Source organism: Aptenodytes forsteri, unplaced genomic scaffold (assembly GCF_000699145.1).
Source record: "Aptenodytes forsteri isolate BGI_AS27 unplaced genomic scaffold, ASM69914v1 Scaffold379, whole genome shotgun sequence".
NCBI lineage: Eukaryota > Metazoa > Chordata > Aves > Sphenisciformes > Spheniscidae > Aptenodytes > Aptenodytes forsteri.
The window spans coordinates 3,081,900-3,099,111 of record NW_008794088.1 but is presented as its reverse complement, the minus strand read 5'-3'; the positions used below and the strand labels follow the sequence as shown (position 1 = coordinate 3,099,111).

At 44.7% G+C, this 17,212-nt stretch overlaps 1 protein-coding gene across 1 annotated transcript; it reads left to right on the top strand.

The window, feature by feature from the left end:
- Positions 1-2: 2 nt before the first annotated feature.
- Positions 3-16,742, top strand: LRRC58 (leucine rich repeat containing 58; the record flags this gene model as incomplete). The annotated part of the gene is made up of 4 exons (XM_009274707.1): positions 3-49; positions 9,240-9,368; positions 10,691-10,968; positions 12,441-16,742. Coding segments are annotated over 4 exons (663 nt in total), but the record flags the coding sequence as incomplete, so codon positions are not given.
- Positions 16,743-17,212: the final 470 nt, after the last annotated feature.

The following is a 17,212-nucleotide window of genomic DNA, read 5'->3' as shown; positions in this document are numbered from 1 at the left end:
GACCCACCCGCCTCCACGGCATCCCGCCCGACATCCAGGAGCTCCGCAGGTGAGGGCAGGGCGCCGGGCGGGACGGGCCCCCCGCGCCTCCGGGGCCGGGCCTTTGCCCGAGGGGACAAGAAAAGCCCCGGCGGCTGCCAGGCAAACCCAACCGGATTTTCTCGCCGCGAAGCGGGGCGCCGCCGGCAGTACGCCTCGTGTCTCGCTCCCGCTCGGGGAGTAATGAGTTTTGTCCAGCCTCAGATGTCTCCAAGCACTGCTGCTGATAATGTGTCTCTTCCCCTTCGTCAGGTTGAGTTACCAAAACTCAAAGCCGCTCTTCGGGCAGACAGCGGGCCTTCTGCGCTCGCAAAATGGGCGACTCATGATTTCCTAGTCCTCGGGCTGCCTTGGTGCAGGGGAGGCTCTCCTAGTGAGTGTGTGGTTGGTACGAGTGTTGACATGCAGAAGGCGCTCCATGGCTTTGCTTTAATACGGATCTCTAGGTGAGAGCAAAATAAAACCCCTGGTCTCATGCAGCTCACGGCTGCACAATGGACTGCACAGGAGAATAAAGATCTGGTTGTAGCTTATGCAAACAATAGGGCCTTTCTGCTGATACAGCTCCAGTCTCATCAGGGTGCTTGCTGGCATGGATGGGTTTTTGTTGTATTTCTCTCCACCCACCCGCCTTATGTAGAGCTGAGAGATCAGCTGACAGATCTTCTGAAGTGTAGAGCCCTAGGCTGTGCTCAGGTGCAGTGGTATGTCTGGCTCTGGGACCGATCAAACCACTGCAGGCCGATGACATAGAAACCTGCGGCTGAATCACGGCAGTTGGGAACGTTGGTGGGGTGGGAACAGATCTTAGGTAGGACTGGGTATTAACTGCCCACATTGACCTGGGATAGATACTTCTGAAGCCTGCCATCCTCCTGGGCAAGCTGGCGACTATGTTCTGACTCGTGTGTTACACCCAGGCACCTCGGTGTGTTCTGCTGGTTTCTCAAGCCTCAGACTACCCCCTGTGTGGCTCCATGCTAAGAGTTTGGGTCTGAACTTTCTTCACCCCAGCTCTTTGCCAACGGACTTGCCAGAGGCAGCCTCCCTTACACAAATTTCAGCAACCTTGACCCTAAGTAGCTGGATTCGCCCTGATGGCTCAGCAGAGCTGCATCTAGTGGAAGCACAGAATGTTGTATGTGGGGTTCTGTCTCCCACGGTCCTAGGTTGGAGGTACCAGAACTGCTTGAGTGCTGGCAGGAAATGGTTTTGTTCACTGCAGTGTAATACAGTTGGGTATGCAGCTTTTGCCCAGATGGCACAGCGTGCACCTGTTTGAGGATCTGGAGCAATGCTGGGTTAAGCTAAGTTTGAGAGATGCTATGAGGCATTTCGAGTGCTAGAGAATGCCCATGCCCTTCTCAGCAGAGTTGGACTGCGTCCTAGGTTGGGGCTGTCGTGAGGAGGAGGACCCTCAGCTTTCTCTCTGTTCAGAAGCAGTTGCTTCAGGGATAACGCAGGAAATGAGGACAGTGGCACCAACTTCATGGGAGAGAAGGCCAATGGAGGAGGGCAGTTATGTGTGGGAGATGGTCCACGTTGCCTCCATAACATGCCCAGTAGCATCCAGGATGTGTTTGGGATCTGATTGTTGCACCCACCTCTGAGGCAGAGGCTTCCTGCTGTTGCTTACATGCTCTCATCTGTGGTTGTGGTTTCTCTCTCTCTTTTTTCTTTTTCCACCACCCCACCCCCCCAGAAGACAAACCTCAATTCTGCTTTTTGTTGCTGACCCTGGGAACGTACCAGGCTGCGTAGCACTGCACGTGGTGTCCCAGTGGGCTGTGTGCTGTGCTCCGTGCTGCACTGCTGTCAAACTACTGCTGCATGGTTATTCTGCCTTGTTCCTCTGGCCTGCCCTGAAGCAGGGCTCTGTTTGTCCTGTCCTGCAGCTTTTCTTGGGCTGGTCATGCTTGAACCCTAGAATGACAATTCTGAGAGGGCAAATGCGGACAAGGCTATTGAACTGTCTGTTTATCATTACAAAGTGATGTGTCAGGTAGAAAAACTAGACTAGACCCTGTTTGTGTCTGTTGCCCACGTAATGACTGCTAACATGTCACCATAATATAATTGAACTTTAGCTCAAGATAGCAAATCTGTGCTTCACCAGGATTGGCAGCTTCTTTACCACTATGCCATCAGTGACTCTTCTGTATCTGGGACTGCTGAAGTAACAAAAGGGAGCAGCACACTTGCTTGCCAGAGCTGGGAGAAAACAATACTTTATAATCTAATGTTCCTCCAGAGGAAATCCTGAATCTGCTCATTGGGAGCCAGATAACCGGTGACCTGACACCCTTGCCAAAAAGATAGTAACTATGTACTGGAGAGAAACTGCTGCCAGGCCCTCCTCCCACCTGCCAACAAAAGAGGTGTCCGCAGCATGAGAGTGCATATTCTTGAAGTGAGTAAAACAAGCCTGAGCAAGGACAGAGCAGAGCCAGCTGTTGTGGCAGGGCAGCACGGAGGCACCTATTTGTTTCTGAATACTGGGACAGGAGGTGAGGCCTGGTGTAGGTGTTGGGGCTTCTGTTAACCTCACAGCTCAAGCTGCAAGTGTCCATCTCGCTGTTGCTGGCAAGCCAAGACTTTGAGCCTTTTTCCATATGCAACTTTCCATAAAAGAAATTCTTCTCGTGTCTCGTGGTCTCTGAGACCACAGAGGAATGCAGGCAGCACTTTGACCAGACACATTCCTCCTGCTGGTACTAGAGTTCCTGAGGCCAGCAGTTCTCTTCTTCCTGTGACCCTGGCAGCTTCCCATTTGCTCCAGTCAGTGATTATAGAGCTGAGCAGAGTTGCAGAGATCTAGAAATACTTTTTGTGTTTTCAGGGAATGTCTGAACTCTGATGAGATTTCTTTTTTTTTTTTTTTTTTTTTTTTAAATTCGTGATAACTAGGCCTCACATCTTTCCTCTGCACCCCATACAGTTTCCTGTTGTAGTTTTTGAAGGGGTAGTGTGTCAGTTTTAATGAAGGCCAGGAATACAGCAGGTAAGGAGTCTACGTGGTGGAGTTGAAAGAATAGAAAGCTGATGGGTTTGATCTGCCAAAGAAGAAGGAACATGCTGGCAACTACAAGTGCAAAGGCCCTGGAAGGAGAGACGTGTGCCATGTGTTGTTACTCACTTGAAGATAATAAAGCCACAACTTTGCAGCAAGCTGGGGTCAGGCATTTTGTGCAAAAACTTTTCTTAGCATGTTCCTAGTGATTTGGCAAGTTAATGAACAGCAATAAGAACCACAGCCCGTCTTGCTGCTGTCTTGTCTTACTCCTTCCAGCTTTGGCCATCTGCCCCATCCTTGCCCACGCAAATCTTTGTGTGCAGTGCAAGATCCTGTGAAACACGTGCCTTTCGCCTGATTATCAGTTGCCTCCTAGGCTGTTGTAGAAGGGACCACCTGTAGATGTCCTGATGCTTGAAGCTTCCTTCAAATGGCTTCACAAGTGGATGATCACGATTGCTCTGGTGATGGCAGCAGGGTGATGCTGGTCATAGCATGCTGGCACCAAGGATGAATACCTTTGCTTCATGTTTTCCATTAGGGAAGCATTGTGGAAAATGCAATGCTCTTTCCTCCTAATTCCACCGTAAGTATCTATGGTGACCTGCAACAGCCTCTTAAGTTTCTGAGAAAGAAGATAAGTGTGGGCCCTGCTGAGGGCTTTTTTTAATCATGTTGAGGTTCCTTCTGCATGCCCACCACCCCAGTTACTGTCAGCTAGCAGTGTCAGTACAGTGCAAGACCTGAATTGCAGCATTGGCTGTTGCTGTGAATTTAGAGTAGAAAATGGACCAGATGGATGAGAGCAGCCCTCTTTGCATTGCTTTCCTGTTTGTTGCCAGGTAAAAGATGAGCTTAGCATAGGTAGACATAAGTGTCATCTTTTTTGTAGTTCTCACTCCAACCTTGACCTTGCTGTGTTTTCGGTGTGAGATGTTATGGTCAGTCAGTCTCTCTCAGACTCGATTCCCAGCTCCTGAACTGTGATCTGCATAGACATCCCACCACTCCTTTGGTTGTGTGTATCCTTCCTCTGCTGATCCAGCTGGGGATGCAATAAGGGGCATTGTGTATTATAGCTGGGGAGCTAGAAGTGTGGCCATCTGCTTGTGCCCGTTCTGGACAAAATTTGTTTGGCAAGTCTGGTAAAATACAGCTCTGATCTTCACTGTCCAACTGTGGCTTTTGGCTTAAGGGTGCATGGATTGCCTTAATCAGCGTGCGTGCTTGGGGAAATGTCTTGCAAGTGTCCTGTAAAGGGGAAGATTCTCAAGAGCTTAGCGAAATGCAGTCGATACCTTGAATTTCATTATGTGAATTTTGAGTTTAGTCTTACTCTTCTGGTTAATATTCTCGCGCTCAGTAGAGCACCAGGAGCAGGCGGAAAGAGCTTGGAAGAGAGCCAGGCTCTTTCCAGGCGTCTGCCGTGCATGCTCCTTTCCTTCTTGCTTGGATTCCTCTAGTAAAGGCCAGTTGTGCAAGGGCTGGGATCAAAGGCCTCAAATGCCTAACTGGATTCATCCAAGTTTTCTGTAAAGGCTTAGATGCAATGAAAACCAGAGTATTTGCTTTTATTCGTGGGTAGTATTAAGCATGTTAGACAAGCATACACTTAAGAATTGCTGTTACAGTGTGGGAAAAACAGCAAGTGAAGCTTTGATAAAGATACAGCATTAGGAAATCTGCTTGCTGCCTCCCTTTTTCTTCCCCTCTTCAAACGTTTTGCAAATAGTTTTCAGACAACCGTTTGATCTTAAATTTGCGTGTCAGCAAAGGCTATGCAGTTCTCTCAGGAATTAGCAAATTGTAGAACAGGGTTAACAGGAGTGTATTGTTGGCTGCCTTTAAATTCTTCCCTTGCATGAGCCTCAAAACTGCCCTGGAAATTTCTTGTTAAAAAGTTTATCTTAAAAAGACCTGGAGCTATTTCAGGCTCATTGTTTCTTTTTTAGATTACCTATGTAGATGCATCTGTTTGATGTCAGCTGTTAGATATTATCCAAAGAAGCATCTGTGGGGAAACAGGATGGATTGAAAATTGGAGTATCTTTTATGCCAGAAGACATTCTCTGCTTGAAACATGACTATGAAAGTGTCATGGTAATTGATAGGGTATCAAAAATACCTCTAGTGCTCGGAGTGGGCTCTTCTTACTTACTGAGTGTTTTGGAGCTTCTTGATTTGTTTTGTGCTGTATGATGACCTGGAAACCTCAAGGACATACTCAAGCAAGAATGTACAGTCTCTCGGCACGTTAAACTTTGCTGCCACCACCTGAATCGATTCATAGTTGTTTGAGCGTTTCCCCACTCCCTTCCCGTATGTAAAAGGACTTACACAGCCACCCTACAGCCCAGTGGTGTGAAATCTTCCACTAGAGAGGAGCGACACACGATGGGCTTGGCGTGCCGGCTGCTGCTTGGCAGCAATTAGTACTGGCTGTGCTGAGCGAGGGGCCTGCTGGATATAAGGCTGAAAGGGACTCTGGCCTTTTATTAGTGTATTTGTAAACATTGCTAAAAGGCAGGAGAGAAAGTGTCAGCCCCCATTAGTTACTCTGTCAAATGGGGGTTTCTTCAGTTTTTGTTGAGATGGATTTTGTTAGTGTTTGTTCCCTCTTGAAATTCGTTCAGCCAGATCCTGTGTTGCAGGTTGGAAGTACATCATTTATTCTAACTTCAAAAATAGGAACTGAGCTTATGTTCATTGAGGGTGGTTGCTCTCTGGCTTTTCTAAGTTCCTGGACTGACTTTTGAAAGTACAGAAAAATTCTAGTTCTCCCTCTGTGTACATAGCGATGCACGAGACCTTAGCTGGCTGGTCCAAATGACTATGCAGATTAATGATTGTCAGAAAAACTGGGCCTTAGTGTGAAAGGTTAGTTAGAAGTATTCACTAAGCTCACTCCCGTCTCTGTTATGGTCCTCCCGTGAAAAACTACGGTAAACGTTGTTGATTGCCTCGTTAGAGGGGCTCGTTTGTGAGGAGGGCAGAGCTCAGCAGTGCTCTTGCTCGTCTTACGGAGCAGCAAACTGTCCCCCAAGTAGGACAGCTTGAGAGCCAGCATTGCCTTGACCGCGAGGTACGGGCTTAGTACGACACGAAAATCAGGCCAGGAGTACATGAGCTAGGAACGAACTGTGGCCCCAGTGGTGTGGTCAGTGCTCACTACAAAAGCGTTGTGTCTCTTGAAAATCCTTGCCTGTGTCGTGACTAGCTTTGCTCAAACAATTCTAGATGCTTTAATTTCATGCAGAAATGACTGTTATTAATTTCTCCATCTTGCTCAGCCAAGACTAGGCTAGATCCTTCTTTCTAGCAAATTGTATTTTGGGGGACGGGAGTTATAGATTTCTTTTGCCTACTGAGCAGTGTTTCAGTGGAAGCTATAAGAATATCTTTGCTGCATTTACAGTAAGTTTCTTTATAGTTTCAAAACCTCCTTCCTGTGCTTTTTTAATAAATTTACCATCTAATTAATATCTTAAGTTGATGTTGGAAAGACTGGGCCCAGTGAGTTGTTAGTCTACTGACCACAGAAAGGTGATTCAGAAGATAGGTAAAAAGAAAACAATTTTTAAAAAGCCCTTTGTTGCCACTGAAGGAGTTAAAAAGAAAACAATTTTTAAGCAGCCCTTTGTTGCCACTGAAGGAGTTATCTTATTTAGTGGATTTTTAGTTAGAGACAGTTTGTAGTCTGGTGCTGGGGCTTTATGTCCTAGCTAGTATAACTGAATGTTCTCATTACACAGACTTTACAAAGAATGGATTTGAAAGCTGTAAGTAGTTTGTAGGCAGTGTTTTTGCACGCTTAGTTTGTGCAGTAAGCTGCTCTTGAAACTTACACATTTCATGCCTTGAAATGAATTTCAAAAATGTTTTTTACTATATGTTTTGCACCTCTCTTCCCCTTCCCTGGTAGTATGTGTTTTTACACAATGTGGCTTTACGGGCATTATTGTTTTCAAACACAGAGGATGAAGAGTTAATTATTCACTTGTGCTAGGAAGTGGAAACTTGTACACATCTAAACCTTGTTTAAACATTGAAATCCACATTACTAGAATTCCCTTGCCCAACAGTTTTCAGTGTGGACTCCAGCAATGGCATGGAGTTAAAATATGTCTAGGAATTGTATGGTCAGCAGTTAAGTCCCTAATGAGAGCCAAGCAACCTAAATCCACCTTGGGAAACAGTGCAGGTTGAAGGAGGAATTTTGGTTAAAACTTAGGGCTTTGTTAGGGGATCAAAATTTAATTAAAAATAATCTTTCCTTGACAGGGTCTCTGCACAGCAACCTTCCTCCCACCCCCACTCTTCACCTACAGGTTGTCTGTGGAAGAGAGGATACTTTTGAATAGTGGGGTTTTGGTGGTGGGTTTTTTTCTGTGTACTTTCTTGCGTGTTCAGAATAATCTCCAAATTTGCTGTCCCACTTGATTTCTCAGCTGAAGCAAGTATAGTTACTTCCTTTCGTATAGTCAAATTCAGTTTAAATCTAAGGCTTAGAAATGGCTTGATTCTGTGCCCACTTTGTCAAATCTCAGGTATTTAGCTTTCCGCTGACGTACTCCAAAAAGGTAAGCAAATCCAGGGGAAGTTAAGCTCCGTGAGCGTCTCCTCATGTGTTGCAGTGGTTTTGTTGTTCTGTTCTTTGCTGATGGGCAGGTGGACCTCTATGCTGCGTTAGTGGTCTCTGTAGCCCAAGCAGATGCTGTCATTGGATCTTTGGGGTTCAAGTTTCTTGCAAGAACTGAGCGAAATAGTCTCTTTCTACTGCTCTTCTGCTCCATTCCAGGGGAGGCCTCAGGGAGGAGCTTCTCTCATGCTCCATGCATGCTGTGGCACAGTTGCAGGGTTTAGACCTCTGGGTTGAACACCATGTCCTTTGGGTGGTTTGGTCGTCTGTTCCTTTGCCAGCTGTTTCCATAGCCTCTCTGAGGTGCTGTGGTGAGATGAAGGTGTCTCCTGTTCCAAGAAGGTTATAAGCTGTTCTTAAAGAAAGGCCGGCGGAGCCTGGATGACTTCTCCTTTCTGACCTGTGGGGAATGCTTGGTAGATCAGAGGGGGCCATGTACACCGTAGTTGGGCAGCTAACCTGAGTATGTACTGGAGATACTGAACCAGCATGAGTACCGCAGACACCTGCAGACAGGACCGTGGGATCCACCTGTTTCAGGCATGGGAAAAAGTGTTGTCTAGACCGTGATTAGTAATGATGTCTCTTCCCAGCTGGAAGTACCCAAACTGAACCTGCCTTTGCTCTTCTTCCAGACAAGGTCTGAGGACAGGGGAGGGAAGCTATTTGGCTCTGTGAAATAGGGAATTGAAGCTATTATGTTGAAGAGAAGTGCTTGCCAATTATTTGTCCTCGAAGGGCAGAGATGCACAGCAAATACTGGATACTCCACCTGGCAGAAGGGTTCTAGTGCCTCTCTTTGTTCCTGTCTGCCATCCACTGAGTTTTCACAGGACGTCCAGCAAATTATTCTTCTTATTTAGGCCCAAACTGCAGTTAAGTCCAGCTAATGTTTTTGGTAGCTTTGGGCTCCATGACTTCAGTATACTGAAATCAGTCTACGCAAGAAATGGCATGCATGTACTTGTGTGACTTAGATGCACTCTGTGCTGTTGCAGCTTTGGTGTTGTCAGTATCAAAGCGGGACTGGCTGCCTCTGACTCCAGCTGAAAGGCTCCAGTTAGTGACCGAGGAGTCAAATGATACCGTAAAGAGTGACTAGCGCTTGTGCAGGGCCAGGATTTTCAGGGAGAGCCATTGCTCTCTTGCTTTGCTCCTGCTGAAACTGTGAACTTCCACTGGCTGCAGCAGGAGCTGTGTCAGTGCTGCAGACCCTGTGTGCGCAGGCTGCTCTTCGCTGGAAGTAGGAGCAGGAGCTTTGCATGTGGGGTTGGTGTTGGAATACATAGTTGTCTGGTGCCTACCTACAGATGTAATGGTGACTGCAGGAGGCTGGAGGTAAATCTCAACATTATCTGTTGTGAAACACCAGCTCTGTTTTAATTTTGATATGCAACTCAGCCTTTTTTTCCCCCTCAGCAAATTCTCTCATACATAGTTATCTGTAAGTTTTCTTTAAGAAATGCAGGAGATGTGAAGACCTAGTATTAAATGAAACTGGAAATGACCTTAATGAAATAATGCAGTGTTTTCTCTTCTCTTTTTCAGTTTAGAATTTCTATACCTTGGAGGGAATTTCATTACTTCAATTCCACCTGAATTAGCAAACCTGCCTTCTCTAAGCTATCTAGTTCTGTGTGACAACAAGATCCAGAGCATTCCACCTCAGCTGGCACAGTGAGTATTTACTGTCATCAGCCACCAGCTGTAATTAACTCTTTGAAATTTTTCTTCTGCATGTGTGGATAAAAGCACCTGGGAGCACCTATTTGTCCTTCAGTTTGTTAATGTGACTAGACTTGAACAAGATGATCCTTAGCATGGTGCGCTGCAGGCAATCCATGAATATATGATATGGAAATATCAATCAAAGGGTTATGGAAAAAAAAATGTAACCAAGTATACACTTTAAGGTGAATAAATAGATTTGTACAGGGAGCCCTGAGAAGTACCTGGGCAACTCAGAAAAGATAAACTGCCACGCTACTATATTCTTAGTGATGAATGCTTGGTCTGTTTTGTCTTTCACCCAAAGCCTTTTTGTGTGTGCTTTTGTGTTGTACCATCCCCTGTGTTCCCTTGGCATTTCTTACTCTAGGATCTCAGAATGTTTTAGTGTTCGTTAAATCCTACAGCACAGCTCTAGAGGATAAGTTACTGCTTTATCTGTTTCATAATGGGGGAAAGAGGAGACTGCAAACTCTGTATGGGTAGCCTAAGATGGGAGGTGAAGAATTTAATGTGTAGTTGTAACCCCAAAAGTAATTGAATGGCAACACGGAGTTTTCTGAGTTGGAATTTGATGGTGTAGCAGAATTATTTTTGATGTACAATGTCCAGTTCTCTTGTAACTTGTACTGGTTTGAGAACATCCCTGGGCACTGTGCTGGAGCATTGCTTTGTGCTTCCTGAGAGAGGAGAACACCTCCTCCAAAAGCCAAAAAACTGCTTGTCACCCGTGCCAATGCTAGCCTGGCCCGACCTTGCTTAGCTTTTGAGATCTGGTAGTATCACAGCGCAAGGTGATGCAGCCGCAAGCAATGAAAACATGGGGTTTTCCAGGGTTGGCTGCCTACCAGCAGTCATCTTTAATGCATGAGTGAAAGCAGGTGACTTATTCAAAGTATTGCATGGAACTGTTCTTGATGCATGCAGTGGGTACAAGGAGACATTATCTCCCCCGAAAGCACTCCGTTTGTACACTTTCGTTCTGTGCTACCTCTTCTGGGGGGTCTGTGTGGGGAATACCGAGAGGGACAGCAGCATATTTAAGACCGTGTTTCTTTAACAGGCATTCCGGAGCTGAGCTAATTTTTCTAGGGCATTGTGTGTGCTGGAGTAACAGCAGCTCTTTTAGCGTGAATTTATGCTTTGAAAGGAAGAAAAGCCAAAGGAAAAGAAATTGGTGGGAGAGGAGAGAGTAATCAGGTCTGTGTGTAATGCAGTTGTGGAATGGTTTTGCTTGCACATCTTGACTGGGTTTCCATCTCCATCCTCAGGCTGCATTCCCTGCGTTCCCTTAGCCTGCACAATAACCTGCTGACTTACCTTCCTCGAGAGATCCTTAACCTGGTTCACCTGGAAGAGCTGAGCTTGCGTGGGAACCCACTGGTGGTTCGGTTTGTCCGTGACCTGACCTACAATCCCCCAAGCCTTCAGGAACTGGCTGGACGCACAATTAAAACTCGCAATGTTCCCTATGCTCGCAGCGATCTCCCGGAGAATCTTGTCCGGTATCTGAGCTTGGCCAGCAACTGTCCCAATCCTAAATGTGGGGGTAAGTTCTCCTTACCTGCTCTGCTTCCTGCTTTTACCTCAGGGGTTTTCTTTCCCTCTGACTTGCCATGACTTTAGTAGCTCAGTCAGGTTAGATGTGGTGTTGCATCCAAATTCTAGCTGTATTTCATTGGCTCCAGGTCTCCTGCAAACTTGTCTTTGAGAAACCTTGTTCACTTAGAAAGGATGTTCAAAGTTGTAGTGCTGGTTTACTGTATTTGCATGGGAACGTGAGGCAGTGTTTCTGTCAGAGTCTTTGCAGCTCATCCCAGCACTCCACTATGCTTTCATGGTCTGAAGTTTCCGATCCGTCTGCCCAGAAATAGCTCAGACTAAGTAATGGACAGGAGAACTTTTGCAAGCACTCTTGCTGAACAGCAAGCTTCACTTCTGGATGGAAAAGAGCAGGGAGGCTGTAGTGCTCGGCAGTTACCAAGAGCAACTTGTTTAGCTCTTGCTTGGGACTACTAGCATGTAGTTCCTGGAAGGAGAGGAATTCATAGAAAAGCCTGGAATGCTTGGGCTTAATTTGGCTTAATGCTTAATCTTTAGCCAGAGTAAATGATCTGTGCGTTCGGCCTTTAGAAGATTAAGGAAAAAAAAATCATTAATTAGTATCTACCCTGCAGTCATAATGCAGTCACTTATCTTATCTCCTTACAGGACAATACCAAAGCATGCTCTGTAAGCAAAGATGGAAGGGCTGGAACTTGTGTTGGAAGGGAAAGAAATGTTTCCTTCTTTCAGTTTTGCACAGATTGGATAACAGTGGATTGGTTTTGCTCCTTTTCACTTTTCCGTATGAACTAGCACAGTACTGCAAGTGTTGCTCTAACACTGCAGGAGAAAAGCATACTCCAGACCAGCTAGGACTTAAAACACTGCTGGAAACTTCTGAAAATGTCAGTGTCTAAAATCACTTGCTGTGACAGGAAGAGAACATAATTGTGTGTTACAGCAACACTGTTGCCATGGAAAGTAGCATCCAAACTCAGCACGGTGACTTCACTCAAGCAGAAGAAAAGTAGAGCTATGAAGGTCTATTTGTGAACGCATTTTTGCTAGCTGGTAGAAGAGGTTTTACAAGTTTGAAAATAGAGTGGATGAATTAATTTGACATTTAGGAAGCTTGCAAATTCCCAGCCTGAGATTTCTCCCTAATGGTTAGAAGAAATTCCCGAATTCTTTGGAAGTAGCTGCCTTGTGTCTTTTCATGTAGTGTGCCGTTCTGAATCACCTACCAAATACAGTTTTACAGGATTATTTTTTTTTTACTAAGAAAAGAAATTTCACATTTCCATAGGTGTCCCAGTCCCTTCTCTTCCTCCAGTATCCCTTGTGCTTCTACGTCCAGTGTGGTGTCAATTAAATCCTAATTTGAGGCATTTGCACCAGCCGCAACGACCTTGCAGAGTTTACAGATTACTCCGCACGGGGTCTCATATGTGGTTACTGTTCCCTCTGCCCTTACAGGTGTCTACTTTGACAGCTGCGTCAGACAAATCAAGTTCGTTGACTTCTGTGGGAAGTATCGCCTCCCGCTGATGCACTACCTGTGCTCCCCAGAGTGCTCCTCTCCCTGCAGCTCTGCCTCACAGAGCTCTACTTCCCAGAGCGAGTCTGACTCTGAGGACGAAGCCAGCGTCGCTGCGCGCAGGATGCAGAAAGTCCTTCTGGGATAACAGGGAGCGAGAGGGGAAGATGGGAAGGAAAAAGTATTTGAAAAGCAATAACGGAACAGCGAAGCATGAGCCTCTGGCCTGAAGGGCTCACGAGAAACTGTCCTCAAGTCCATGTAAGGGCCAGGACATCTTAGCAAGCCTAGACTTGCTTGGTGCAGTGCTACTTAGGAGAACTAACTCAGTGGCATACTGCCTGTGGGGTGCCTGGGGTTGTTAGAAACATCTCCTGTCTGGTAGACACCCCACCTCCCTCGTACAGGCTGGGGAGGGGGATTTGTTCTCACTGGCGGATTGAGAAGGATTTTAATATATGACACTTCACTGGACTTCAGTCATCCTGCAGAGCAAAGGAGACTGTCCAGATCTTTTAACACTGTGGTAAACCAGAAACAGGCTAATGATGCCATGTGAGTATGTATGGACCCCAATGTTTTAGATAGCGTTTTGATTCTTTGCTGTCTCCTTTGATTTCAGTTACAGATTTTACACCCATCCGCTAAAAATGGGAGCTGGGTTTTTTTTTGTTCAGGAGTAGATTTTTCCAAACTCTGGTTACTCTTCCTTTGCCTAGAGGCGTAGGGTCTCCGTGCTGTTACAGCCATCATAGAACTGAGCCACCTTTTTTCTCCCTTGTTACACCAAGCTGCTCTTAGTGTTTCCTCCTAACTGTATTCATTGTTTTTCCTCCCTCTGCCTCTTTCCGTTACACCTGCAGTGTTGCTGTCTTTATGGTGCCTTCAGAAAACAGACGAGTTGTTCTGTTGAGACTTGGTATTACTTCAGACTTGTGGCCGTACATGCCTGTGCAAGGGACCAGATGTGGTGCTCTGTATCATGTTTTTGAGTCTCAGCTTACTGGAGCAAATCTGCTTTTATATCTGTGAATTGCAGGAAAGGTCTTGATTGACTTTTCTTGTTTCTAAACAACTATGTCCCCCTGTTGCTGCTAACTCTGCTATGCTTGTTGGGACAGAGTTACTTTCCATCTTTAAGGTCATCTGCTTAAAGTAGGCAGCAGCTTAATGAATTGGAAGTACTGAGAGAAGTGTCATGGAGAATGGGCTTTTTTCTTATTTTTAACGTGAGAGGAGAAGCTGGTAGGGAGGCTAAGGCACGTTGTCTGAGCATCTTGCACGAGGTGGTTTTGAAACCTCTTCCTTATTTATTTGCGTAATAGCTTTGGCAGTCTGTTGGATTGTTCAAATAACACATTCAGTTATCTTAAACTATGTTTAAAGGAAAGCTGCAGAAAATAGCTCAGAATTTTTAAGTATCAAGAAATAGCTTATAAAAATTAATATTATGAATTGACAGGTATCTATAAATCTACTTTATGGGGCTGTTGTGTGTGTTGCTCAGTGAGAGCTGCCCCTTTATTAATATTTCATGGCAGACAGTCCGTTTGATGCGGTTTCAGATAGAGCAAATACAACTGTACCTTCGAATGCACGAGCAGAGCAAATACATTGTGTTAAGAAACTAAATGAACAAGAAAAACTTTTCTTAACCCCCTTTGGCCCTATGGGGGAAAATTAAAAACCTGTGCTCCTCTCCTGCATTCAGAAAATGCATGTACCTAGTTGAACATCTTACAGCAGCTCTGTGTTAATGGTCCTGTTTAATTATATTTGACACTTTATATATTAAAGCACTTTGATAATTCTACTCTTTGTAACTAGCTTTAGTGATTATTTTTTTTTTTTTTATTAGACTACGATTTAATGTGACCTGAAGAACAAGGTCTGTGAAACTTTGTACGTTCCAGTCTGTCTTGGTGTGCAGGTTGAACTTCTTGCCTTGCATTTCCTTGACAGCACTGCTCATTTCCCCGGTTTCCTTTGGAGAGAACTGGAATTTGAAAGAAATGAACTGGTTGTAAAATAGCACCCCGTGCGTTATTAATCATTGCAACTTAGTCTGAAGATTCCCCACATGCACAGATCCACAAGGAACTAAACTGCACATGCTCTCTGCCTTTCCAAATAATTTTTTTGAAGTATATTTTTAAGACACAATAAGGTGTATGTGCAAAGCAACTGGATGTCACTTTAGCAAGTTCTGTGAGGTTTGCTTGGGAAGAAGAACCTACAGATTTTGAGAGAAACCGACTGCATGCTGTTAGATTGGGATCAGTGAGTGGCCTGTGTCTTGTTCTTCATCTCCTCTTTCAGATGCTTCTTCCTGTCCCAAGTGAATATCGTCATACCAATGCTGAAGGACAGTAAACTGATTGCAGAGCCACAATTTCAAATTGGCTGCTAGTATAACAGTAGTGAGCAACTGAGTGATCTAGAGCTTGGCTCTTCTGCTAGTGAAAGTGAGCCACACAAGTTGAGATCTCAAGATCTTTTGAGCTCAGGGCCATGAGGTACCACCTTCCTTTCTTTTCTTTAGCAGCAGGTGTCTTGAAATCATGTACTTTTTCGCTTCACGAAGTTAGATTTCACCACGGTTCCTGTTTGCACAGTAGCACCTCTGTGTGTGACGGGTTACTACCAGTGGTGGCTGGTTCTAATTTAGCTTGATCCTTCACTGCATTTTCTTTCCTAACTGAACAGGCATCCCATTTCTGCCCCAATTCTAATAGGGCTAATAGGCTAATCTTTTTTTCACAGCTTCTTCACTGTAGCCAGGTCAAAACTTGACAGTTTATGCAGTTGATATCTCTATGCATTTTTAGACTTGATAAAATGTCTTGTCTCTTTAAAAATTTATATATATTCCCAAATATAGCTACCAATTTTTCTTTTTGCTGCTGGGCTTTAAAGTGCAATTCAAGTAAGTCAGAATTTAAAACAATCAAGGACTTGTAAGAAAAACAAATGGTGGGTTGGTTGTGGTTTTGTTTTTTTTTTCCTCCGGAGGTGGATTTGAGATGACTAGGGATGCAGGTTTGTACTGTAGTGCCTAATGTACTGAGTGGGAGTCAAGTTTTTCCAGCAATTGTTAGCCCCCAAAGCCTGGAAAATGTACTGGGCAATAAAATAGGTAAGACAAAACTTAAAGATACACTGCTGGATGGTTCCTACCATCCCCTTCTCAGGGGCCCTGAGAAGCAGACAGTGGTTTTGCCAGCATTATAGCTCTCTGTCAGTTTTAAAGAGTGGATTTCAGTTCTTACAGATGCATCTCTGAGTGAAGTCTTCAGTCAGTGTTTTGGTATCAGTCCCCTTGTTGCTACAGCAGCCCAGCACGTCCAGCTCTTGAAACTCTTCTTAAGCCGAGACACAAGTACGTGAAGCAAAGTTGCTCATTCCTTCTTCCCCGCGGGGTCCGGGGCCCTGCCTGCATTCATCCTCTGCCCCGCCATCTCTCTGCCAAGGGGAGCTGCTGGTGCATTTCTGAATGCAGGTACTTAATGTGAACAATGGGGTCATGTTAAAAAAGAAGCAAAATATCAATTTGACTGGAAGCAACTTACACAGTTGCCAATTCTTTTATGTTTCTCTTTCTTTAATAAGAAGTGAGACTTGAGGAAGTCAGTAGTGAATATTTAAACATACTCTGAAGTGGCCAGATGCAGTTTTTCATGGGCTTCTGTCCTGGTCATTTTAAGTCTTTGAAATCTTGTGTTGAATTATAATGGGAGTGGGGGGGAGGGAGGGGAGAACCAGCTCCTTTTTGTTCCTTACTCTTGTTGGCAATAATGAATGGAAGGAACTTAATCCAATGAAAGTAATGAAACTTAATCCCTGCAATGTGTCTTTGTTACCCAGTTGAAAGAACTATTTTAATGCATCTTATTCACACCATGCCCTCCCTCCCCAACTGAAGATACTTCAAATAGACTACTTCAGAATGCACACTAATACAGCAGTAACTCTATCTTGGAAACCTTTCTATTGATTATTTCATTTGCCTGCCTGACTAGAGGATTGATCTTTTACTGACCTGAACATTAAGGGTAGAAAGGGTTCTCGTCCAACCCTCTTGTTGAATTTTTATCATGAGCATTTGTTTTAGGAAGTCTTAAAGTGCCTTATGTTTTTAAAAGTGTATTTTGCTAGAAATGTATGAATGTAGAATATCTCTAACAGTATTTCATTATGAGCTGTAAAACAAATTGCAAACACTAAACCAAAAATGTTATTTCTACAGTTGTCCGTCCATTATTTGCTGGCATCTCGATTCTGGTATTACTGCAGGCAGAATTGTAAACATTAAAAATGGGGCTATACGTGGTTGGGGAACAGATGAGATTTGACCTGTGCTGTGTAAAACCAAGAGTAGGTGAGACTTCCAAAGGGACTGCTGAAACTCTTGACGTTTGGGGCCCACTTGTGACAGACCAGAGAGTGTTACAGACCAGACCCTGTTTTATTTCTGGTATAGTGTTGCAGAAATTTGCTCCATAGTTTAAAGGTAGAAATAACTCACGGGCAAGACAAATACATGAACGAGAGAAGGCAGTGTCATGGTGAGTTTTCCAGCAATATGAAACAACAGTTCTAAACTTCTTGAACTGTTTCCCACTCAATACGCTAACCCTGAAACCTGTAAATGACTTTTTGAATATTAATTTTCTGATCATGTTAACTGGGTAATGTGTTCCCATTTCTTGTG